General features: G+C 37.5%; 1 protein-coding gene across 5 annotated transcripts; it reads right to left on the bottom strand.

Moving 5' to 3' along the window:
* Window positions 1-7,680: 7,680 nt before the first annotated feature.
* Window positions 7,681-24,985, bottom strand: KLKB1 (kallikrein B1). 5 transcript variants are annotated; one of them, XM_057370245.1, is made up of 18 exons: window positions 24,877-24,985; window positions 23,903-24,044; window positions 23,361-23,454; window positions 23,185-23,230; window positions 22,652-22,710; window positions 19,937-20,099; window positions 19,173-19,279; window positions 17,463-17,622; window positions 16,781-16,890; window positions 13,804-13,963; window positions 12,890-12,999; window positions 12,643-12,802; window positions 12,395-12,510; window positions 11,890-12,064; window positions 11,352-11,527; window positions 10,950-11,045; window positions 9,523-9,662; window positions 7,681-8,152 (listed from the first exon to the last, which is right to left on the bottom strand). In XM_057370245.1, the coding sequence occupies exons 2-18, from the start codon at window positions 23,972-23,974 to the stop codon at window positions 7,982-7,984; spliced, it is 2,115 nt and encodes a 704-aa protein (XP_057226228.1). In that variant the 5' UTR covers window positions 23,975-24,044; window positions 24,877-24,985; the 3' UTR covers window positions 7,681-7,981. The 5 variants fall into 5 exon arrangements, with proteins under 5 accessions (XP_057226228.1, XP_057226224.1, XP_057226225.1 ...); XM_057370241.1 differs by lacking the exons at window positions 23,903-24,044; window positions 24,877-24,985 and having other exon boundaries at window positions 23,185-23,225; window positions 23,361-23,431; XM_057370242.1 differs by lacking the exons at window positions 22,652-22,710; window positions 23,361-23,454; window positions 23,903-24,044; window positions 24,877-24,985 and having other exon boundaries at window positions 23,185-23,219.
* Between the last annotated feature and the right edge of the window lie 1,260 nt (window positions 24,986-26,245).

Below are 26,245 nucleotides of genomic sequence, written 5' to 3'. Positions count from 1 at the left end.
ACGCTGACCTTTGAGGAACCAGTGACAGAGATCTAAATATCTTTTTAAAGTCTGTGCTATAGATAAAAGTGTATGCAAGAAGTTCAGGTCAGATTTGCTATTTAATTTGTATTTAATTTCTAGTGGAATATTTGGCATACATTTTTAGTTCAGGAGATTTACCCTTCATCTTCTCTGGAGGTTTACACAGTATTGCCAGATCCCCACATGCGACGGCTATGAGTCAGATTTTTGAAAATGATGAAGAAACTTCAATATCAGGAGAATTTGTGTTCACAAAAAACTGTTTACAAATACTAACGGGAGCTTGTAAGCCTCTAGAATGGCCGTAGGTTATGTTTTTCAGCTTTTTCCCCTGCTGCCACAAGAGATAGAAGTGTACTTTCTATGTATAAATGCGACCTTCCCACAGTCCTATGAATCTCACTGCTGCAGCTTTAAAAGGAATATCAGATGAAGAACTTTCTGTGGAAATTAAAAAATAATCAATACCAACTGAGTACAAAATCTCTTTGTGTCGGTATCAACTGTATCTATGAGGACACTGTAAGTTATTTATTTTACCAGTGTTTTCCCATTAGGTAGTGCCTGGAGGCTAACCAACATGAACTTTTGTTGTATTATGCAGAGTAACATGAGAGTTCAGAAGCAACAGAAGGAATAGCAAGAGGAAAGCTTGTTTTCCAATCAACAGATGACAATGCTCCCAACTGAAGTTCTGCTACTGCCTTGAGATGTTTTTCTACTTTTTCCTTGAATGCCTCCATAATCTAAAGTAAATCCCCATTTACTTAATGTTCCACTGAAAAAAATCTTTATTTAGGCAAAAGGGAACGTGTCACACCTGCAGGTTCAAAATCTATTGCCAGTCCAGCTAGTGTTTTAATAGCTTAATAGCCCATATTGTCCAATTCACACAGAAAAGCTCCATTTATAACACAGAAAACAGTCCATAATAAAATTTCTGTTGTTTGCAGGAGAATGAAAGGACTGAACCAGTCAAAGAATGGGAAAGCAAGACAAATAGACAAACATTCAAAAATACATATGCATTATAGACAAAAAAAAAAAAAAAAAAAATCCCATAATTTCGTGATCATAGGCAGCAGCAGGAAGGGTCAGTCCATCAGCTGTGCAAGGCAGGGCCAGTTACACCACAGCATAACCTAGCCCTAAATACTTCCAGTATGGAAGTTCCACAATATTCTCAACTGCCCCCTATCCATTGCTTCACTCTCTCTACCCCAAACAGCTTTTCCCAGCATCCTTCTTGATAAAGCTTGAAGTTACTTGTTCTTTAGTCCACAAATAACTCTAAATCTTTGTTTTGTTCACTGATGCACATAAAGAACATCTCTTTCCTCCTGCCTGAGTGGTCTAACTTTTACTGAGATCAACAGCCTCTTTGAAACGATAAAGCTGTAGTAGAACAGCAAGATATTATTTGTTCTTCTGCTCAAGAGCTTGTGGCACCTGGGACATTGTTCTGCATGGTTCCCTTTGGTTGTGTTCAGAGCCAATGCTGGAGACTAAAAATTCAGATTATCGTTTCTTCACAAAACTGAGAAATTTATACTTTTCAGACAAAAACACTATAGGTTTTTCCACATATGAAAGTCTAACTAAGGAATTTTTACCAGATGGGTATGGTTTTGCTGGTAAGAAAAAAATCACATAATGTTTGTTTAAAGCTTATAAGCACAATGTGTGTGAGGGCCAGGCTAACACAAAGCTCCCCAAGCTGGCTCCCCCAACTCTGGCTCCCAAGCTCCCCAGACAACTGCAATGTGCCCAATGAGCTGGACTCAAGCCAAGACCCCCAGAGAGAGCAGATGTGCTCAGAGTCTTTCAGTGGTTTTGTGCCTCTTTCTTATCATGTGAAATGCTGTGGGGCTCCACAGGCAGGGAGCTGTGGGCAAATAGCTTTTGTTTAGCTCGATTTTGTCAGTTTCCGTGTCCTACTGTCTCTTAATGCCCCTGTGTCGTGAAGAAATGTGGAGCTAAACATACCTGCTGCCTTTGAATTCTTAGAGTTCTACAAATGGAGATGTTAACTTAATTATTTACTGTTATTTATCAGCTATAGGAATAAAAATATCCTTTTAGATGTTCATTTTCTCACCATAGCCGTTAAACATAAGACAAATTAAAGCTAGAACGCCACCTAGTGAAAAGTTATTGAAAGTTATTTCAGAATACGTGAAAAAGTTTCTCTTTCCCCCTGGAAATGTAGTGAAAGTTAAAGAATCAGAGGTTTACTGAGAGCCATAAAAACATTTCTGTTAAAAAGGACCATAAATTCACTGGGAATAAATATACAAGCTCTTTAATCCATTTCTTTTCTGTGTTTATATTAATTCTACTGCTCATACAAGTCCATTCTGCCAATCTTGAAGTTTTAGACTCTTTGAAGTCCAAAGTTTTGGATTGTCTGGACTCATTCAGTATTAATCATGTTTTATTAAATGTTCAGCCGAGTTCTTCCAACAAGAGAGTTCAGAAAACTATTTCCATTCAGTCAATACCACAGCATCAATTTGTCTGTCAAAACACCCAGATCCCAGGAAGCCCAGAAGAGAGAAACAGCTCCATTTCCTTCCCCTTCCACACTTTCACCCTATTCCCCACTGCTCCTCCCTCCTTCCACAGTCACACTGAGTGATATGTTGAGTATGACTTGTTTCCTACTCAACACGTTGGGCACAAGTTCAAAACCAAAATACTCACACCTAAAGTTCTTAAGTAGTGAACCATGCACTGCAAAAGGGAATCACAGTCCAGAAACACGGAAGCTTCAGACATGGTGGTCCTTTTACAAGCACTTTTCCATTAACAGCACTCAACCAACAGAAACCATTCAGAAAATTATTCTGTACTGGGAACGTGCAGGGAGGCTGCATCACCCCACAGCATCCTGGAACAGAGTTTTTTTTCAGATCTCCTCCTCCTTAAATCCATTCTCCAAATCACTGTACACAACTTTGGGGGACAGAAATAAACAAAGGTTTTTGGGAGACAAAATCTCCCAGATGGTAGAGTCAGTGGAAACGGGAAGGGATGTACAGGTACGAGGCTGAAAATTGAATCTGGTACAGCAGTGTAGAGCAGCAAATCATAGCTGAGTTTTATGATGATAAGGTCTGAGCAAGCACAGTCATATTAGGGCAGTGCTGCACTTCAGATGATTCTACAACTTCTTAACCCAGAAAGAATTGTAGTACCACACATGATTTAATTTTCAGGTTCCAGTTTTGGGCACCTGGAAAGGATGTCTAGGTGTTCCATCATATTTTCAGTTTCAGGTATCCAGACGCTTATCTGCTCTTTAAGCTGGTCTTTCTTCAAGCTGCACTGATTCTTGTTTGTTCATTCCAAGTCACTTTAACATCACTTTCATTTCTATTACCCCCCCCCCCCCTTCAATCTCTTACATGCCCTGTACATACAGTCCTTTTCCTTTGGTAACGTTCTCCCCCACACAAACACTTTTCTAATTCCTACAAATAAATCAGCTAATAAGATCATGGGAACTGACTCAACATTGGCTAACATCACATTGTGATGGGAAAAGAGTATCAAAAACATGAAGAGTAACTGCAGAATATTTAAAAAACAAATAAACCAACAGAACCAAAACAAAAACAAAAATATCAAGGAATCCCCAAACTCCACTGCATAACACATGAAAAACTTTCTTGTACATGCATCAATCCACAGTAATTCTAACACATCTGTGTATAACAATAATGTGATTTACATCACAAAGATCACAGGAAAAACAATCCATTCACTACTCCAGGAAATGCTTCACTATAAATATGTAGTATTGCACGTCTGCTATTATTGTTCAGAAGCAAAATAATATTGCCTCCTGTTTGAAGTGGAAATACAATTTGAATGTATTATAATGCAGATATTTCACTTTAAAAAAAGTACATAGCAATAATTTTTCAAAGAGTCATCCACACATACCGGAAATTAAGCAGAGAATAAGTAATCACAGTTCTCCTACTATGAGGAGTGCCACTGTGAATTATTTTAATTCCATCCACTTTGCTATATTTCAGCATCTGAGATGCATTTTTCATTACAGTTGAATAATATTTTTTCACAGATCAAATTAAACTTACACTGAAAGCTTATACCAAATTGTTCCACTCCCCTCTGCTGGGAAAGCAGAGGAAATGGACTTACTTGTTGATCTCTGCAGATCTTCACTGCAAGGATTTTGAATTCTCCCAGCAAAAAGAAATGAGAGATTTTATGTCTTCTTGTTCACAGCTCAGGTCACTTTCAAGAAGTCAGACTTCAACCTCAGACATCAGGCAAAGTACCAGCAGTGGTACGAAACACTGCATTGACAGTTTAATGGGAAACTGGGTTTGTTTGGTTTACAATTCTATTAAAATTACTTCAGAGAAGGTTATTGCAAGCTAAAGAGTCCACTTGAGCAGCAAAAGAATATCCCTCAGTGATGAACTAATTGTTCTCCTGGCTGTCACAGCACATATAAAGTATTCCATCTGTGCCTGAACAAGCCTGTAGATTTCTGGGATCAGAGATCTTATTTGTACCAAAAAAAAAGGCCAGACCAATACTGCCATTCAATACATCAGTAGTGGCCCTTGCCCCTACCAAAATTTCTACCTATCTCTTTTAAGTAAGGTTATGAGATTTATTGTCTTTCAGGATAACCAGAGACACTTTCCATTCATCAAAATTACAACTAAAGCACTGATGTTTATGTTCTGTTCCAACATAAACAGAGACAGATTTAAAGTATAAGGCCAGGCTTTTCATTAATGAAATTGAGATAAGTTTTTTGGCTGCTGGCTTTTTAAAAATTACTTTTTCCCAGGGAGTTAGAGGAGAGGAGAAGAGAGAATAAATAAAGGTCATAAACTGTCTCTCACTTAGTGCAAGTTACCTATTAATACCAGGAAGCCCAAGCAATGCTTAATAACACCAGCACATTTCTATCTGCGGGTCTAAAGGTCTCAGTGAATTACATACCACGCTGGTGTATAAACACACAAAAAGGTCAGACATTCCCTCATGTAGCACATCTTAAACAAAGTAATGAGGACTTCATAGAGCCACCATGAATTCTGGCATTCTTCATGTACCTATTCCTGATACTCACTTTCAGCCAATGAATATCTGCTTTGGATAAAAATATATTGGAATAAGGTGTTTAATCTGGCCAACAGCTGCTCATGAGGATGTCTGCAGCTGTTGAGATCCCTTATCCTTTCCACAAGAACAGCTGAGTTTCCCTTGACATACTGCTGTCACCTGGTACACCACTGAGAAGCAAAACATGATCTCCAGGGGTGTACAGAGCACTGCTGAGATGCAATTGCTCTTTTTTTGTTCCAATAGTTACAACCTGAAATGTTGTAACAGAAAACAAACAAACAAAATTGGGGGAAGAGAAAACAAAATTTAAAAAGCAATAACACATACTTTCTTGGTGCATTTGAAAAAGAAGCTGATGACAGCATTATTATGAGAAAGTTTAAAGGTTATTAGATTGACATTGCATATGCTCTTTAGCATACACTAGTTTAGTTTGAGTATTGGCAGACAAGCATTTTGGATGGTCTCCTGATGATTCTTATTTTAGGGAGTTTCAGACTCTGTTCTTGTACTGAAGCAATTCCTTTTTTTCTTCAGCAACTCTTTTCCAGCTGTCTTCATTCCTTTCCCATGAGGACAGAACCACACTTGAATGCCAAGAATCTTGCACTTTTTTTCTCCTGTATTCTATTTTTTCTTTCTCAGTCCCTTATTTAAGTCTCTAGGTTTTTGACAGCATGTCTGAGGCTCGCTGTTATTTTAAACCAGCTGTGGATTAAACAGAGCGTGAAAAAGACATCAGCCCCCACCTTTATCTCCTGTTTCTGCTTCTGCAGTGTTGGCAAAATCCCAGCACAGTGATATGGCTTCCCTCTCACCCTTGATCCAGTTCCCCAGCGCACACCACACTGCCCTTTGGCTCTCTCAACATCCACGTCCTGCACTTGGGACTTCCAAGGCGTGAGACCTTTGTCACTGTGCACCCCAGTGGCTCAGGCCCCTGTCACCAGGAGTCCACTGTGGGGCCACTGCTCTTTCCCCAGATGTGCCTGCAACAGCAGCATTGGCTCTCCCCTCCTGTTAAGTCTGGACTGTTTTCATCCCTTATCTGTTTTCTGATACATTCAAAATAAACAAGCGAACTAAATCAACTCCCCAACCTTTGAATACAGCTTTGGGATTTAAATTTTGTTGACTGCAGTCAGCTTAGCACTGCACACCCTGACTCCAGACACAGATAGGAGTATAAGCTTGCAGTGTGGATTTTTTTTCTCAGCATTATTTACCAATAAAGCTTAAAAAAATTAAATACAAAAGTAAATTTCAGCAGATTTCAGTTTATTATTTTCTCCCATAAATTTGATTTTTAATTTCTGTTTCATGACCTCATTCCCTCGCAGAGCCACTCCTTCTGTTTACCTCCCAGTGTGGTGTACGGCAATTAGGAGTAGCACTCTGGAACATATTTTCAGCAATTATGGTAATGTAGATGATTAGGAAACAAGCTCATAAAGTTTGGCAAAGACAGTGATAGTACCCTGCTCTCCTTTCCGATGCAGTGGGAAATGCTGCTTCTTACTGTGGGAAGGTAATTAATTTTTGACCGCTGTTTCTCACTCTAGTATTAATTTCAGCCATTAAATATGTTTGCTACCTCACACAAAGTAACTGAAAATTATACAAGGAAATAAGGAAAAATAGGAAAAGGAAAATGTTGTTTCTTTAATCAAGTTAGATATTTGGAAAATAAAAATATTTTGCTAAAGGCCACTGACATTGTGTCCCTCTAAAGCAGAGGATCCTTTTATTTATTTTTCTGGAAATTCTTCCTCAAGAGAAGTAGACCCTTATTATTGTTCTTATCAGAAACTTTTCCACAGAAATTAGAATAATCAAGTGAAAGAGTATTGGGAGAAATAGGTTAAAAGTAGAAGACTGATGGGGATTATAAACTCGCTCAAGTGTCCTTGCACCTGGGAATGCAAAAAGTCTGGAGAGTAGCAATGTAGAAAAATATATATTTTATGCCTTCTTCTGTGTGCCCTGAGAACATCTGTGTATAGATAACAGAGGGGTTTGGTAACTTGGAGAAACCCCAAGGGACCTAGACCTGAGGAGAGCAAAGCCCAAGGAAGATCATAGCACGAAGGCAAACCTTGTCTGTGCAAACCCTTGGCAGAGCTCTGGAACAGCAGGACGGGGTCTTCCAGTGTCAATTGGGCTTGATGGTCTCTGTGTCCATGTCTGTCCCTCTGCCCGGGGCTGCTCCAGGGGCCCTCCAGCCAGGGAGAACATTCAGCCTTCGCATTTCAGCAGTAGGCCAGTGGCTGTTCCCTCTGCCTGCGCCAACTCACACACAGCACTGTTACCACACTCATAAAACTGTTGATGAACTTGCCAAGACCTCTGGGTTTATTTTCTTGGTTAGTACTGACAATTTTCTGGCATATTCCCTAAGGAGACTAGGTTTATGCAACCATGTAGGCATCTCCATGACTTAGCTTCCCTTTCCCCAGCCCTTTAATAAGCTTTACAGCCATGTTCAGAGAAGGGAGGGAAATTCCTTTTTGCTGTTTTGCAACCTTCTAAGTCAGTAGTTCCCAGTTCCCAGGTCCATACATGTCCTGCAACCTCATCCACTCCCATTTTATTCTACCAAGGACAGAAAATTCCATGGCTCACCCATAACTTTTTTAATGCCAAATCAGTGATTTTATCACAGAGTTTATTTTTATCACTGCTTTTTATTTTTCAGTAGGAGAATTCATTCATTCCTGCTTTTCTATGTTTTAAAAGAAGCCTTTTACACTCCAGACTAACAAAAAACACCATTTAAAAAACACAAATACGCTTTATCACATTGCTCTGAGGGTTGCTATTCCAAACCATCACTTAGAACAAGTCAGTAATGTTCATGCTGTGTAGTTTTTTCTAGAATCCAGTCTGAATACTCAGCAACTTTGGTGTAGACTCCCGGCTGCCTGGGGCGAGCGCATCCTTCGCCCCAGCTGGTGATGCCCACCAGATACCAGACCTCCTCGTGCCTGCATGACAGTGGCCCTCCTGAATCTCCCTGTGTCACAGGAGAAAAAGAGAGAGCACGCAAGGAAGAGGCCCCATCAGTATTTCTGTCACAAAGAAAGCCTTGAATAAGACCAGCATCATTTGATGTTACTTTCAGCATAACTGCCCAGATCTCTTTCACTTAAGGCTAATTAAGAGAGGACTAAAACAGGTTTTCTTATTTTTCAGTAAACTGTTTTCTAAATAATCATTGCAAATGATTTCCACTTCCCATGGAGGTTCAAAACTACTGGCTTTTAAATTTTCTTTTTAAAAATTATTATTAACTTATCTACATCCAGTGATTTAAAACCCAATGAAAACTATACATTCAAGTGAGAAAACGAGCCAATTTGGCAGTGTTTTTTCTTCTAACCTTGTTTTTAGTACCTCAGTTCTCCATGTGGCTTATCTTGAGCGACTGTGTCCCCCTCAGGATAAAATACCTTTCTATTTTCTTTTCCTATTCCTAACCAACAAAAGGTTCTGTAGAGTAATTATGAGTTGTTAAGACAATAGCATCTGTGTTACTTTTTAAAAGAGCATCTCCATGTTCTGTTACACTGTATCAGATAAAGGTTAATTGGCATAGAGGAAAAATTACTTCCCAGCTCCAAGTATTTTTATTCCTATCCAATCATTGCAAGTAAAATTTTGACATACAAATATTAACTGTTAAATGTTTGCAGTCAAAACTTTATTTAGTATTAATAATCAGATTATTTGCTTCTAGCAGAAATTAACTCAGAATATTTAAACTGGGGAAAGTGCGTGAGCTTACACCTGAGCAGAGAATTTTGCTCATGGAACTCACGCTGTTGTGACATTTTCAATTCTAATTACAAACAGAGCAGTTTGCACAGCTTGTTTTTAGCTGTCTACTCCCCATGCATTTTAATAGCATTGCTAGCACCCTCCCTTCTGGTTTGTACACAGCTGGTGATTTAAAATAAGCTTTTATGTACTGTATTTTATGCCAAGAAATTTTTAAAAAATAAACCACATAGGAAATCTGTTTTGTTTGGAGAAATGCTTCAAGATACTATACTTGCTGTCTTTGGATTTCTGATAGTCTGAAGGAATACTGCTTTATTCCCTAAATGAATATCTATATATCCACACTCAGAGAGCCTCCTATCCATGGAATTTATCCCTAAAGATTTCAATATATGAAACACATATATTCAATATATTCATATATGAAACATTTTCCATGTGCATTGTTTTTCTGTGCTTTTGACAACAAAACGTGACAAGGTAATTACAAGCTCTGTTGATAATCATTCTTTTCTAATAGCAATTAAAAATAATTATAGTATTCACTTACATATTTGAACATATGTTTGAAATGTATAACTATACACTACAGTTTGTCATTACCTTACAGGCATCCCTTCCACCTTCGTCATAGCCAGCACAGATCACTTTGTCACCTATTCTTCGCTTCCAGTACCTCGCCTGGCATTCCTCTTTTGACATGAAGGGAACAGGAGCCTTCTGAAGAATATCTTGTACCCGACCTATGTAAAAGGCAGTATGAGCAGACATATGTTTGATTCTAGCAAAATAAAGGTTAAAATTCACCTCTAGAAATCTCCATACACCGATACTGCAAAGTGGGAGACGGCTGCTTCTAGAGTGTTAATAGATGTTCATGACTCCAATTTTCCTTTCTTTGTGTTAGTAAACAAAGGGAATTGTCTTCTAATTTAAATGTTTTTATAATGCCATTTTCTTTTGCATGACTGGAAAAGCTTCAAAAGTCCCTTGTGATCTGCAATGAATCCTCACATGTGAATGGCTCTCAGGGCATTGGCCCTCGGAGCATTGCGGTTTGCATTGCTTTGTGTTAGTAAAGTGTTTCCTAGTAAAGTGTTGCAATAAGTTTGCCATCTTCCAGCTGCCAAATCTGTGCTGCTGTCTATCCCAGTAGTTTTCAAGATGCAGAAAGCAGACTAAATAAAAGAGTTTAAGAGCAGCCTTTTCTCTAATAATTAACAGAAGAGATTTGTCTATAGAGTGTCTCCCTAAATTTGTAAGATTTCACATTGAACTATAACTTCCAGATAGGCAGGTGTATAAAGGAAAAGGTTAAATAGGTGTGGATACATCTATATAAACATATAAAAATTACACATAAAATATAAAAAAATAAATAAATGTAAAATCATAGCTTCATAATTAAGAGCTTTTCAGCCTACATCCATATAAAATCAGAGTTCAAATCTCACCTACTATCAAAACGCAAGTCATTGGCATTGTTTATAACCAATTTTCAGAATAATAAAAGCAGCATACTTCAATCTCTGATTTCTAAAGTCATATGGATACAATCATGTAAAAAAAAAAAAAACAAAAAACCATGGGTTATGTGCAGACTGCAATTCAAAACAGTTCAGCAGTAAGTTTTTTCCCCTTTGTTTCAGGTAGGCAAATAAAAAGGAGGGTGCAAACCCAGATAACTGGGGTTAAGTGAGAATCTAAGGAAAAGAATGTGAGTATCGTACAACATACATTTAAACTTGAATTCGCAGGTATTTTAAACTATTGAATCAATTTATAAAATTAACAATTGTGTCAGAGCATGGACCTATTTAATGATAATTTAATACACCTTTCATCTACATTTTGTAATGTCTTAGTAGAAATAAATTCCAATGAAGGATTAAAGTACTGTCTAGAAGGAATAATGGTAGCTAAGAACAGAGAAGAATTTTCTTCTTTTTTAAAAAACTGAGTTGCTTTTTGTCAAATATATTAATTCTAAAAATAAAAGAATTCACTGTTTAAAAAGTGTTTGTCTGTACCTTTTTCTTTTCTGTAACCCCATCCAATTACCCAACAGTCAGTATAAAATACGCTAGAGTCTTCTTTTGATGGCAGACAAATAGGTAGTTGAAGATCTAAAATATGATAAGAAATATTAATTTGACCAGCAGAGACAAGTGCAACTGTAAGGTTTTGTGGGCATCCACATGATCCCTGATGACAGCCTCCAAGTTATGTTTTGTCCCTTACACTGTGTATCACTCCCATTACATAAATTAAAGCCACCCATGTTCTTTTCAAAGCCAACAGAACAGATTCTCCTCAAACCCCAGTACCAGCATAAAAAAGAAAGCCAGCTCAGGTGTCATGCAGTGCCATAGCACTGCCAGCCCTGTGTCATCCTGCACATTGTCAGAATTCCTCTGCAATACACCACATACCAGTAAAATTCATAGGATTCACAAGCTTCATTAAAGCGATGTCATATCCAATCTGTGCGAACTTATACTGAGAGTGAATGATAATCTCTTCCACCTTGAAGAAGGGCGTATCCTCATTTATTTCTGATTGTCTTAAAATGCCAGCATAAACACGCCAAATGTTGGGATTCTCAAGACTGAGGGGAAAAGACAGACTGTGAATAAACAGCCTAATGCAGTATTACAGTAAGAAAAGGCTTGTACCTCATGAGAATCTCTACAGTTCTGTAAATCTGTTGTCTGCTCTAGAATTTCATCTTCTAGGTTCATTAAATTAATTTAGCATCAGCAGCACAATACTATTCTACAAAGGGATAAAGTATGAAGTTCCCACTTACTTGAGGAAACAGAACAGTCTACCTGAAAATGTCACCTTCTGGTTTCATTAAAGCAGTTCATCTAATTCTAGTTCTCATTGTTATTATCCTGAAATGTAAACCTCAATTAATCTCACATGTTTAATCAAACTTGGGAGCTTCTTTGTACGTTTAGGCCTCACCTTGAGACGCAGTGAGCAGCTGTGAGAATCCACTGGTTGCTGATGATGGAGCCCCCACAGAGGTGTCTCTGGCGACTCAGCCTCGCGTGCAAGCTGACCTGCCATGGCCATTCCCCCGGGGAAGAGTCTGTCCCACCAACAATCCTAATTGTTCTTGCAGAATGCTGCATACACACTACAGAAATAATTTAATAAAGACAGCCTGCACTTACCAATGAAAAATGAAGATAAGACTACTGCTGATCACTGAATAGGTACCATCTAGGGAAGGTGATACACAATACATTCTTCATGATTTATGATCATGAAGTCTATAAAAACCAAATTCGCAGTGCTATTGTGGTGTTTGCAATGTGAAGACCTGACTAACTTCACTTTTTCAGAACACTCTAACTGCACAAAATCACCCATTAGGGCAAAGAAACCACTTAAAAAACATGACTGGGCCTCATATACTGAAATTGGAGAAGCACTGGCTCTTTTTCATGAAAGAAGTTTTACTTACCAGTACTGGCTTTTTTTTTACATAATCTTAGTGAGTATCCAGAGATACTTCCTGGCCCATGTACTATTTTCACTGGAGATCCATTTGAGGACATTCTTAGGTGACATGCACACTTTCTGCCAATGAATTAATGCAAACATTTAGTTTCTATTTATTTTTTAATTGAAGAACACATATGTTACTCCCTCATCACATCTGTGGAATTATTATTTCAGCAATATTTAAACATTTTTAAAAATATATCTCACCTTTCCTTGTTGCATGAACCTTGAAGGAGAGAATAGGAAAAAAATTGGCAGCGGATCATGTCTGTGCAAACCTGCTGACAGGCTCTGTGTCCTTCAGTGTAAGTAACATTAAGTTCATCTCCCAAAAAATCCATATGAGTGTAAGTGCGAGAATTGCAGGCTGTAAGAATGATTGCATTGCAGGCATCAGAAAATTATTAATTAGACTAATTCAAAATCAGTATTTTTATTGCAATTTATTGTTTACCAGGAAAAGATTTTCTGCAATTTAGGAGGCCAAAACCGGATACAGCATTTTCTTGTGATACAAGCCCCTCTGGAATTCCACTTGTTGATGCCTTCAGAAGGCAAAGATTTCTAAAATGAAATATTTTTTACAATAACTAAATCTGTTCTCACATCCCAAAAATAATTATTTGAGTACTGGTAAGAGAAGTTCTTTCTTAAATACGCTCTCTTCTCTCAAGTCTCAATCTGTAGGAGCATTTCACATGAAAATGAATTCACTAATTTCACTACTTCACACTAAATTGAGGCAGTTTTTACAGTGCTTACAGTTTTTTATATTACTGTACTACTAAAGGTTGTGCAGTATTTATACATATATAGAAGAGGTGACTTTAAATGATGCATGCCATCTCAGCTTTGCTTCTCCCTGAAATTCCTTTGAAACTTTATTCTTCTGGTTTGTGTGGAATGTTGATTTTGAACCATACTCACTACTAAGTATGAAAGACGGAAGCCAAATAGAAATATTTTTAAACCCATTAACTAAATTGAAAAATCTTTTCAAGTAAATAAGTTCACCCTGCCAGGAAACCAGATGGCTCTTTTAATAATGTCATAAAATTCAGCTTTAAGTCTTCAAAACTATCTGGAGGCTCACTGCATTTTTGATGTGTATAACTCTATTCAGATTAAGACCAGACACACAACCACAATACAAAATCCCTGATCACATTGGAAAACAGTTAAAATGCCCACAGGAAAATATAAATTTATGATCAAAAACCATCAAAGGCTATGCTTTATTGAAAATAGCCTTTCAACAAAAATTAATATAAGTAAAAGGAATTAGTATTTAAAAAAAAGGTTCTCTGTTTTTAAAAAATAAATTTGAAAAATTCTGTGTAGATAATTATATTTAATTGTCATATTCACCTTTGAGATTCTATTTTCCATTTCTTGGTAAAAAATGTAAAGAACAAGCACCTTGGAAAATATGTACAAATAGTTTGGCAGACAGAAATATCAGGAGTGAAAAAACTTGTAACATTAATTCCTGAAAACTCTTGATCTTCAAAAATGTCCATTTGACAATCTGTATAAGAAAGGAACAAAAATATAAAAATTCCAATGACTTTAGTATGTTATCAGAATATTGAGATTTACAGATTATTCATTTTTGCCTTTTTTACCATTTTCCTTCTGTGACTTATAAGATGGAAAGATAACACAACATTTTAACCAAAAACTGTCTCAAGAACATTTTTGAATATGTAATGTCATTGAGAGCTCTATTGAAAGGGATGTGATTCATAGAGAAGAAAAGAGGAATGACATGTTATGATAGAGATTTGCTAATCTAATAGGGAAAGCTTTAAAATAATTTTTAATAGGTATATTAGGTTCTTGTGAAGACTACAAAAAAAAATACTGGGATGATCTTCTTAACACTTCTTTTACTATTTGAAAAGTAAGCAGAATAAGGAGAGCTGTTCAGTCTGCCCTCTGACATGGCCAAAATAACACAACAGAGGCTTGGCAGAACCAGACTACAGATTGCAGGAAGTACTAGCATGTTTAAAAGGAGATTATGAGTTTCTTTCATCAAAGATATACTTGAAGTCCCAGTTAAAATCCTAGTGCCAGAATAAAATAATAAAAAAAAAATAGGAAGCATCATCATAGAGGATGTTTCTTGAACTTATCAAGCTGTAGAGATAGTAAAACTACTGAAATGATCTGAAAGAAGGACTTGGTGGCAGCAGAGAACTTCAGCTGCTGAGAAAGCACAGCAACCAAGTCAATATTCCCCCGTGTGCTATGGAAACATACTGGGAATATCTTTCTACAGAAAGGGAAAACTAGGAAAAAGAAGATCTTATATGTGTTTCCTGTTAATTTAATGAGGTTTTCAAAAAAACATAGGCAAGAAAAGACAACAATACTTGGCAGCAATTATACAGCAAGAACAGCAAAAAATCAGAATAATCAGAAATCTAGAAAATAAGACTAAATTAACTCTGACAATTAGTAGTAAAATGTTATGTTAAGGGGAAATAGCATTCAGGAAAATTGGTAGTTCCTAAAGGAAGTTATATTTAAAACATAAACGTGGATCTGAAACTTTAGAGAAGCTAACCCGTGATCTCAAGGATCATGTTCAGTGATCATTTGCTCAATATCCAATGACCTCAAGGAAAGAACTTTGCAAAGGGCAGAAAACCCTTATATGTAATATGAATGTGCAATAACATGTATGCATAAGGATAAAGTCAGAAAGGCAAAGGCACAAATTGAAAGGCCACATAAAAAGGGATAATCTAAATAAAGTCAGCAAAAGCCCCACAAATATTCAGATAAACCTATTTCATATATTGATAAAACAGCAAGGCAGAAGATGTTACAGAGCGCTTATGACTACGTTCTACAAATCTCTGTCTGGGCAGGCATAGCTGATTTATCTCGGATTTGGAAGTTGATCTCATCAGATGACCTCTTGATGCACTAGAGCAGTCAAGCCTTCTATGATCACACAATTTCTTTATTTTCTCTTTCTGCTCTTACCTCTCTCACAAGGCACAGAAAGGAGGGAAAGACAGGCAGGAACAAGACTGATTTTCACATTCTGTCATGGTTTAATCCCAGCCAACAATCAAGTCCCACCAGCCATTCACTCCCCCACAGAAAGATCAGGGAGAGAATTGGAAGGGTAAAATCCAGAGAACTCGAGGTTTGAGGTAAAGCCAGTTTTATAGGAAAAGCCCATTCTGGGCATCAAAAAGGACTGTGGTGGGTTGCCCTTGGCTGGAGGCCAGGTGCCCAGCAACTTGCTCTATCATTCCCGCTTCCCAGCTAGATGGGGGAGGGAGAATGAAATGGAAAATGAGTCATAGGTTGAAATCAAGAATTTTACTAAAGCAAAAGGAAAAGCTTGTGCACACACAACCACAGAGGAGGAACACAATAATTTTACTCTCTCTCTACTTCCCAGCAGCAATTTATACCTGGCCACTTCCTGGGAAGCCAGGCTTCAGCATGCATAGTGGTTGCTCCAGAAGGCAAATGTTTTAAATAATATATTATGCCCCTTTCCTCCTCCTTTCCCTAGCTTTTACAGCTGAGCTGACATCATGTGATATGGAATGTCCCTGTGGATAATTTGGGTCAGCTGACCTAGCTGTATTCCCTCACAGGATCTTGCCCACTCTTGGCCTATTGGTGGGGGGAATGTTGGGGGGAGAGCACTGATGCTGTGCCAGTGCTGCTCAGCAGTAGCCAAAGCACTGATTTTAATATTATTTTAGAAAAAAAAATTACTGACATGGTCTCTACAAAACATGATTCATACAGGAAAACTAGATTATCTGTGAGATAAAATAAGGCTATAGGAAAGCAGAATAACATCATCATCATTAAGAAGGGAAAATATCACACAGTAGGAAAAAGTGGATATAGATTAAAAAAATAAGAATAAAAAAATAGCAAAAGATGAAAAGATGAAAGACGTTTCATTTAAGAATAAGAAGGTTGAATACATATTTTTAGATTCACAGTATACAAACAGAATGTAGAAAGCCTTCTATTTCCCCATATCTTTGAATTTCATGGGATTTTATCTTTCATTTTTGTATTCACAATACATAGATAACACACAATTTCATCAAGCTAATCTTATAAAAGATTTCTTTTGATCTTTAAAGAATGAAACTGTTTCTGTAAGACAAATGATAACATGAAAAAATTTAAAAGAGATGAACCTCCTTTGTGTCTGAGTATGCTAACTCTATTTTTAGAATAAGATTGTGTTAGAATTATTCTGCATAATGAAACATTTATACACATCAGTGATAGACTGCATTTCAGGATATATAACCCTTCAAACTAAAATGAATCAGAGATTTAGAATAGTTACCTGATTCAGAAAGGTGACATGGCTTCAAAGAGAATCCAGACACAACCTCATCAAGCACCTTTATGTTGGTTGGAGTTCCTACATTGGTATGTTTCAAGAAGCATTTTTTACTGAATTGCAAAGAATAAAGAAAGTGGTAAGAAAACACTGGACTTCTTCCTTGGACTAAACCACACTCCTGAACCCACAATTACTACCGTGGTGCAGGAGCTGGTTATGAGCCAGAACAGTCTCCACCCTCCAAAACAGGTTTCAAATGATGAACAGAGCTAGCTGAACAATGTTTAACTTGCAAAATTGAGCAGATTAAGAGCTAAAAAATAAGCCTCATAAAAATGAAATCATTTCTGTGTCTGCTCTGATGATGCTATTTTCAGAACAATAGGTAGAGGAAGATTGAACAAAGCAAACATGCAGCACAGCTACCAATATAATTTGCATTTCAGCACCTTCAGAGGAGTTTAGGTTTTTTCAGGGCTACAATAATTTGATGTCTTTGTCACCAATGGACAAATGAAAGCAAATTTATTATTGACATTTTCCTACCTGTAAGTGTGAACAAACATTGCAAGGAGAAATAAATTGAATGTCCTTGAGTAAATTCTTGCACCTTAGACTGCTCTGAGATTTACTCTACTAAAGCACAGGGCTGTACAGGGAAATTAATCCAACCTGTATTTACCAAAAGCTTGCATTTGGAAATGTTTCAGAGGCATATGTAAAAAAATGACAACGGTTGTCATTGGTACATCTTTTTTGACACTCTTGATAGCTGTCAGCCATACTAATATCAAAAATAGTCCCTTCCATATCCAGTCCTTCATGGACATCTGGGCTGCAAGCTGTGGAGAAAGAGAGACCAAGTTCTGAAAATGTACTTCTATTCTTTTCCCTGTATCATGCCCCAAATTGCCCAAAAGATAGCAGTTTGTATGACACAGCCCTCATAACCCAGATGCCACCTCCCACGCTCATTTCAATTACATCATTCTTTATACATAGATCTAGCCCCAAATCAGAAATGTAGGTTTACTGTAGTACCTCATGCAAGGGGAAAAACTCGCAGACTGACAGTGCCTCTGCCTATGTGAGAGAAGGGCTCTAAGCACCAAGACCAGGATGACATTCGCCAAAGCAAGAACTCAGGATCAATATTAAAATGTATTTTACCAATTCCAAATTCACACAGCAGTTTAAATGGCAAATTCTGTCCTCATAAGCAATAAACATCTCCCATTTGAGTCAGAATATTTAATTTACACTCCCCAGAGGGAGGATTGCCACTGTGGGGTTTGAAATGCAGGTCATTAGGGGTCTCCACAGAACAAGAGTCAGACAACGATTAGAGACATTTTTAGACATATATGGGTAGCTTTTCATTTCAGCCTGATTCTAGAGTCATTCCAGTATTAATTAGTCTAAATAGAATAATATTCCACTGAAATCTCGTTATCTAGGCCAAGATACCCAGAAATATAAACATGATGGGTTATTGGCAGGGAAGAGCTTTTAAAGGACCTGACTGCTCTGAAAGGCAAGTGGCAAGCAAAAGCAAGCCAAATTTACTTGGTAATAGCTACAATAGAGAACTTGCATAAAAACCCATTTGGTCCTGCCATACTGAGGTGCTATGCCAATACAACTAAAGAACTAGCCTGACATCCATAAATCACTATTTGTCCTCAAAGGCAGGAATTGAATAAATTCTATTATTCTAAAATATTCTGTTAGATTTCTAAAGTACCATGCTATGCTTAAAGTTGATTTCCTTTTAATGACACCATTATGACAGTGCAAGTATAAATACAAATAAAATACATTTAATAATGTAATTAATAGGCTTTCAATGTGCCTGGTGATAACTTGCAGGTATGGCATGCTGACATTTAGGCTTCGTGCATAGCACACATACCCTAAAAGATGCAGCTGCTAAAAAATTATCACACAGAATCACAAAGGTACTGTGTCATCATTTTGTGACTACTCAGTTCTGCTTTGCTGAGCATCTGCCTCTCAGAGTAATTAAGTAGCATCACACATGTCAAATGAGCATCTTTCTGGAGAGGAATTGTAGTAGTAAATTAATCTTAAAAGCTGGAATCAGCAGTTAAAACACAGACGCCCATCTGCCTTTAGCAAAAGAAACAGCAACTGCAGGAGCATGGTTTCCCTGTTACCTCACTGGGGAGCCTGGGTGGTGGATAGCTGGGCTTGAAGGATAAAAACAGGGGAGGTTTTGTCACCTGTGTTTGAAAGTGGTCTGTTAAAGAGCACACAAGTCCCTGCTTGGCTGCTTCCATGATTCCATTCATCTTTTCAGAATGCTAATTTTTTAACAGCTGCTACCCAATACAGAGCATAACATACATGCATGTGAATAACCATTTCTTACCAGTAATTTGGATGTTACACTGCTTTAACGAATGTCCAGAGATAGCTCCTTCCATATCCACTTTCGGCAGCATTTCTGTATCGCTGTCTTTTAAATAGCAGGAGAACCTGTTTTTTAAAATGCAGCAAGTCACAGCTTTGCAGTACAACCCAGACTTCCATAATTGTTTCTCGGATGAAATGAAGGCTGTCCATTATCCCTCAACATGAAAACTTTAATAAGTGCAGTTGGAAGAAAAATAGGGTAGAGCATTACACACTGTTGGCACTGGTGGCAGATGAGAATATTATGTGTTTGTAGGAGCTCCAAGAGATGTCAAGAAAAGGAGAAACAGAGCCCTGCAGGGTTTGGAGAACAGAAACACACAGAGGAAAGAGAACTTTGTTCTCTCAGGCCACTGAAATTCTTAATTGTGATAAAAATATTCTAAATAGAAATTATGGGAAACAGTTGAGGGGATCAGTAGAGAAGTGAAATTACTCACATTGTCCCTCAACAATAAATACATGGCATAGAGGAGGGAGTGGACAGTCAGTTCTCTTTCCTTGAAAAGAGTGGATGAGTGTGAAAAATTGGGCACTGTCAATTTTAACCTTTTGAATTCAAGCAATTACCCTTAGATCTCCAGTTTTAGAGATACATGACATTGTTTTCCATGGCAACCCTGTACCTTTCCCTGTGTGCCTGTGTTCTGTCAAAATGCTACCAGGTTTCTAAATTACCACAGGAGACCAGCGCCAGACACATGAACATGAACATTCTACCTTTTTGCAGGATCCTTAGTCCATGTCGCTGGCAAGTAGCTGAAGAGCAGACACGTGGGATGGTAAGTACACACTACTTGGCAGTAATTGACAGTCGGGGTAAAAAACGTGGCGAGATCTCCTCCTTGGAAGAATGTATTCTCATAGATCTGAGTCACACATTCTGACACGGAATAACAAAATGTGTCAATTATTAGAGACTCAAGCACCCAATTGACCAAGAGAGGGTAAAGCCATTGCTCCTCTATATCATTAACCTTGTATTTAAAACAGTCTTTTGTCAGGAAAAGTGAATAAGGGGGGGAAAGTAGCACTGTTCCTCTGAGAGTCTCATCTTTGCCCTCCAGCAGAAACAATGCTCTCTAGGGTGTGTCCCTCAGTTCCCTGCCTCATACCCGGCACTGGAGCAGGGCAGCTGGAGCGAAGGAAGAAACCCAAGAAGCAGGATTGGGCATAAAGAAGATCTGTATGGCAGAAAGTGCCTTTTCATGGAAAATCTCAACAGCAGAACCTTCTACTGAGAGAAACCAATACAGGACATCATTACGAGGAAAACCAGGAAGAGGAAGTGAAAAGACCAAAAAGAGTCAGAAAGTTTTATGTAAAGACAGTCCTATTTTGTTTAGGGATGCTCTGAGGTCAGAATCACAGGTGGTGCTGCTGTTCACAGCCTCAATGGCTCCCAGTATTGCACAGGCGTTCAGCTCCCTCACTCGCCACCCTGAAGCCCCCAAACTTCCTTTACAATGAAGGAAATTAGTTACAGCAATAACCTCTCAGGAACTGTCTGGGGAAAAAATGAGCTCTACTACTACCTTGCATCTGCAGGAATTCTGAATGACATGCTGAACTGTGTAATGACAACCACTCATACTGCAGAGTTGTGCAGCAAAGGTACCGAAGCAGCAACCTGCTCCCATCTTGCAAAATGAAGGCACTTGTAGGATCACAGAATCACAGAATAAGCTGAGTTGGAAGGGATCCACAAGAATCATTGAGTCCAACTCCTGGCCCTGCACAGGACCATTCCCAAGAGTCACACCATGTGCCCAAGAACATTGCCCAAACACTTCTTGAACTCTGCCAGGCTTGGTGCTGTGACCACTTCCCTGGGGAGCCTGTTCCAGTGCCCAACCTCTAATATCCAACCTAAACCACCCCTGATGCAACTTCAGACCTTGCCCCCTGTTCTGTCAGTCTCAAGGCTCTCGGGGGTCTCGAATATTCATTGCAGTGGAGAACAGGATAGCTTGTCAAAGGACTCTAAGATCAGTTTTAAAACACACAAGAGAGCTGTCTTTGCACAGAAGACTCTTCTTTAATTTGCTCTCCAGAAAGAGTAGCAAGCCAGCAAAATGCTGATTTTTATTCCTGTACCTACGTAAGTGCTTTTTCTTGGATAAAAGAGAAAGTGAAAATAATGTGTTTTTTACATTAGACTGGGAGGAAACTCAGCTGAAAACCCAGCCATTTTATCTAGTGGCTTAATCTGTTACTATAGAGAAATCATACTGTTTCAAATGCTATTGAAAATGAAAACAAATGAAACTATCATATTAGATTTTATAGTTTTAAAATATTAAAATTGGATTTATTTGTTAATATGATTATGAACTATACTTTGACAGTTCAGTGTTTCCTGCACACAGGTGAAATATATAATTTTTTTAAAAAAGAGAAAAAAGTAAGGAATTATTAGATACATGTGCTATATGCTAATATCTTTCAATGGTTAATTCCTTATTAGTAAAACATTAAACATTATAAACATCCAAGTTCTCTGATATATATGTACTTTCAAGATATTCTTTAAAAAATGGCATTTATTATTCTTTGTAGAGTTTCTTTGTCCAACTTTGTCATTAACAGAAAAGCATTTTCTATTCTCAGAGTACTTTAAGTGACGTCCAAAGCTAAAAGAAAAGAATATTGCAATTATTTGCTGTATCATATATTTTGGCTCTTATTTACCTTCTTCTAGCATAAATGAGCACCCAAAAATTATTTATGCTGTAAAAGTATACACCATGTAAAACTACATGGGTTCTAAATCCTTTAATTTAATGAAAATGTTTTCTAGGCCCCTGAAATTTTCAAAGGTTTTGGTTTTTCTGGGATTTAAGGCCAGGTAAAATATTTTCTTAAATAATACTACATTTATATATTAGATTTTGCCAAAAAAAACCTGTTACCTAATTGTTCTCAAAGAAAACAGTTAATATATTACTGAACTTACACTCGTGTTGGGCCCTAGTTATCATTTATCAGYGAGGGGAATTTCAGAGGAGCGCAGTACATTTTAGTAGTTTAACTTTTGCAAATGGATCAAAGTAAATCATTAACACATTACCTCCTGCACCCAAAGGTGCTGCTTAGGCTGTGAACCTTACCTTAGGCACAGAACACAGAGCATTGCACCAATTTCACAGATACAATACAAATGCAGACTCAGTCCTATAGAGAAAACTGTCCTTGCCATGGTCCCTTGTGCGCTGGTGGAGGTGACAGCATGGGGGGTGGCAGGACAGTGTCAGTAAAGACTCATTAGAAAGTTCAATGTCATACAATAGGGTTATGCCAGTCACCCAAACTCGACTCAATCCAGCAGAATAAAGAGCTCTCTCTCAGGAGCAGCCTGCAGTTACTAATGTTCTCCCCTTCTGCAAGAGTTGCTTTATGCTGTGTGTAAATCTCAGGAATTATATATTCACTTACCACTGTAAACGGAAGCAAGTAAGAAAATGAAACAAAAAGGCCGATAAATCCAAACCATCCTAAAAATCACAAAGTCATTCTTTAGGATATGTTTCATCAAAGGTGTAGAATTAGTTTTATGAAGCACTTCAAAGCCTAACACTGATTTACACTTGCTCTGTTTAACCATTAATTCAAAATTACATTAAAAATTACAATTACAGCTGTGATTTGCTGTTTTGGCATGTCTTTTAACAGCAGAATATCCATTCTTGCTTAGACTGGAAGCAACATTCCATTGAAATGACATTACTAATTCTGACTCTCCTTATGGTTTAGTAGATTCTGTTATCAAAGCTGCAAACAAATGACTCACACTCACTGCTTCATATGCTATGTGAATTCAAAACCTTTCTTCCATTTGCAACACAACAACTTAAGCAGTGAAATAAAGAAATTAACCACACAACACAAATCATAAACACTCCAACCTAGACTGTCTTGTTGCTATGATAACCTTTCACTGAATACCAATTGCAATAACGATTACATACCTGAACACATAGCAGGTCTGGATGCATGGATAAGGTTTGTGCTTAAAAAAAAAAAAAAAAAAAAAAAAGGCAAAAAAAAAGTCAACACTTTTTGTTAAATATTACTGCCTGCAATGCTAACTCGTCTTTAATATTTACTTTGAAGAGCTACTCTTTTTGTCAATATTGTTACTGACCTTGGGACACACTCTCAGAACACCCATTATCCATGCTGTGCTGGAATTGATCCTGTATGACCACAAGTATGCAATATAGTCTCTCTTTTCTTCCCTGTAAAATGATAACATTTTAAAGCCCTGCAAAATTTTTCTCCTTTACATTAAATTACAGAATTTTCATCATACCTGAAAGCAATCACAAAACCTACTAATACATGAATATTTACAAACTAAGTAAGCTGAACTCAGCATTTTTTGTGTTCCTCAACATGTACAAGCATTCAATTAAAATAGCTATTTTGTCTTTGTGAGAGAGTGTATTTCAATTGGTGGCACAAAGGGATCAGAACTTTTCTCTGAGAGCTTAGTTTCTTCACTTTCCATTTCTCATTTGGGCTTTCTATTTCAGATATTGGGCAGATATTCCACGTACTCTCTTATTGAAACACAAGCAAACAAACATAAAAAATCCCCAAAATCTCTCACCATACACTTTTGAAAAAGTAAGATATATCATTCAAATAGGAAGAAAACCAGAGAAGATTGATCATAAACCTTACCAAGATCATGTAAGATGTAGTCACATCTACATTCATCAGAAGCTTCTGTAAGGTTTCATTCCTATAATCCATTATCTCTATTTTAGAAATTTGTCTCAGGAAGGGGAATATGCTGGTGATGGTTGTTTGTTTCAGAAGGAAACTAGGGAAAAAAAAAAGTTGCAGTTCTCAAATTTAGATATCACACTTTCTAAAAACAAACATCATTTTAACTACATCTGTAAGGGCATCAGTTGGAACTGATGATGAAGCTCAGGAATAAAGCAGCAATGCTATTCAAAGAGAATCATAATGACCCTGGTCACTGGAAAATAAATGCATTTCCTATCACTGGGCCTGCTACTCACATGACATGCCCCCTTTTACACTGCTGCACTATTGCTCAAACCAACAAAGCTGTACTTCTGTACAGAGAAAAAAGTATTCTGGACTCTATGTTGTTGAGTGAGTTATTGTTTATTACAGGACAATTTACAAAATATGCTGAAACAAATTCTCAGCTGGCATAAATTTACTGAGCCTCTCCTAAATCCAGATTGCATGGTTCAGACTAGAAGAAGAGTTAGAAATTTAAAGTGCGTAAAATGCCAAAACCATCTAATACTCCTAAGACTCATGAGGGCTCCACATATAAGGTTACTGTTGGCCTTAGTTCCCTCATTGTATTAATTTATCCATCAATAATATTTTAAATATTAGCAAAAAAGGATGCTGCATTTAGGGTTCAGCAATTCAGGGAGCAGAAATAAAAGAAGAGCTCACAAAAATATTTTTATAAATCGAAACATTTTTGATGATGCAAGTTCAAAAATACCTAAAATACAGTGGAGAGCTTGCTTCTGTTTGATTTTGTTTCATTTTGACTAATCATTGATTATCATGATTATCATTATGCATATGACAAAGGACAGAGAGAAACATCAAATGCTGCTAAAACAAGTTCTAAAAACTAAATCTTTATCTTTTCTTCTTACAGTCAACAATCTGAAGCTTTTTCATCTGAGTCAGGATGCCATTATCTGAGTGAAGAATCCACTGTCTCACTAGACTAGAATCTTGTTTGAGTTGATACCAAACAGCTGCAAAAAAAAAGGATGGCTAGGATAATACCTAAAACAGCTGCAAAAAGATGGATAGGGTGACTTACTGATTTGTGGAAAGTGAGTTTTATCAAAATAAAAGCAGTTTAGTTGGTTCATATCCTGAAATTACATGTCAACAGAAGTCTTCCTGGAAACAGAGCTTAGAAAAAAACTGCAAATCAGATATCAAATAAGAAATCAACGCAGACCAAATTCAGGATCATAATAAAAAAATCAAAGACAGTTGCAATATTAAACAACAAATAGCTACTGGGTTTGTTATTTAAGAGGCCTTTGATTTTTTTTCTTATAATCAGATTTGCCATTGTTTTAATAAATGGAGAATCACATAACTGCCCAAGGTCTTACTTGTTGCAGCTAAAGCACCCGATGCTGATTCTCGTTAGATATTAGAGAAGAGAGAATGTTTTGATGTACACTGAAGAGTCCCAGTGTCTTGACCAAGGCCTGTGAATTGTCAAACAGTAACTCTTGAGCAAGTTGTATGTGTCCCTCAACTACTCACCTGGAGTCAGGTCATTTGGCCATATGCCAAATGCTGAGTCTTTTGCTAACTTATAACTTTTGTCTTTCTTTGCTCAAAATATTTTGCAATTTCAATGAACACTTTGTATCTCCACAAGTTATACTTCAGGCATCAAACCTAAAAGTCCATTTGTTGAACAAAAGAGGGATTTATACTTAGTAGAGTACTCCCATTCCATCTGAGAAGAATCTCATGTGTTTGTTTGGTTTAGAAAGTGAGTTAATTTCATCTTTGAATCCATGAAGACCATGAAGATCAGCTAAATATGACCTGACTATAAAGTGAGGTAGTGCTATAATGGGAGGTTTGCCAGGGAGTGGCACCAATGCCCTTTTAGGAAGAAAATTGGGGTAGGATTTGCCAAAGGCTCTTTGAATCTTTTAGCTGCTGGAAGAAGAGATGACATGTGAGATCAAACACGGCAAAATGATCTGTTTCTAGCAGCGTACAAAGATTTATATGTGAGGTTTTTTCTTTTACAGCATGAGGATTAAATTCAGGAAGGCAGGTGGATATCTAGTCAGCACCACTATTCTACCTCCTGCATGTGTCTTAAACATGCAGCTTTCAGAGGCCAAAAAGCAGTTTGTGTCAAGGTGGCTGGAAGCTTCTACTGCCTCTAAGACACCAGCAACAGATGCTCTCAAGCAGAACCTTCCAGCACAGGGAGGTCACAAAAGGTTTGATGTCATTGTTCCTCGTAACAGCTTTAAA

This window comes from Malurus melanocephalus, unplaced genomic scaffold (genome assembly GCF_030028575.1).
Source record: "Malurus melanocephalus ecotype Western Australia unplaced genomic scaffold, MMel_1.1 scaffold_121, whole genome shotgun sequence".
NCBI classification, from domain to species: domain Eukaryota; kingdom Metazoa; phylum Chordata; class Aves; order Passeriformes; family Maluridae; genus Malurus; species Malurus melanocephalus.
The sequence above is the reverse complement of the archived record's forward strand: the minus strand, read 5'-3'. Positions and strand labels throughout refer to the sequence as shown.

Coding starts and splice junctions, on each gene's coding strand:
- KLKB1 (XM_057370245.1), bottom strand. CDS start 23,974: ATGGATTATAGGAATGAAACCTTACAGAAGCTTCTGATGAATGTAGAT. Junction 13,000..13,803: donor TGGAAAATAGAATCTCAAAG/GTGAATATGACA, acceptor ATTTCATTTTAG/AAATCTTTGCCTTCTGAAGG. Junction 12,803..12,889: donor TTGCAGAAAATCTTTTCCTG/GTAAACAATAAA, acceptor TCATTCTTACAG/CCTGCAATTCTCGCACTTAC.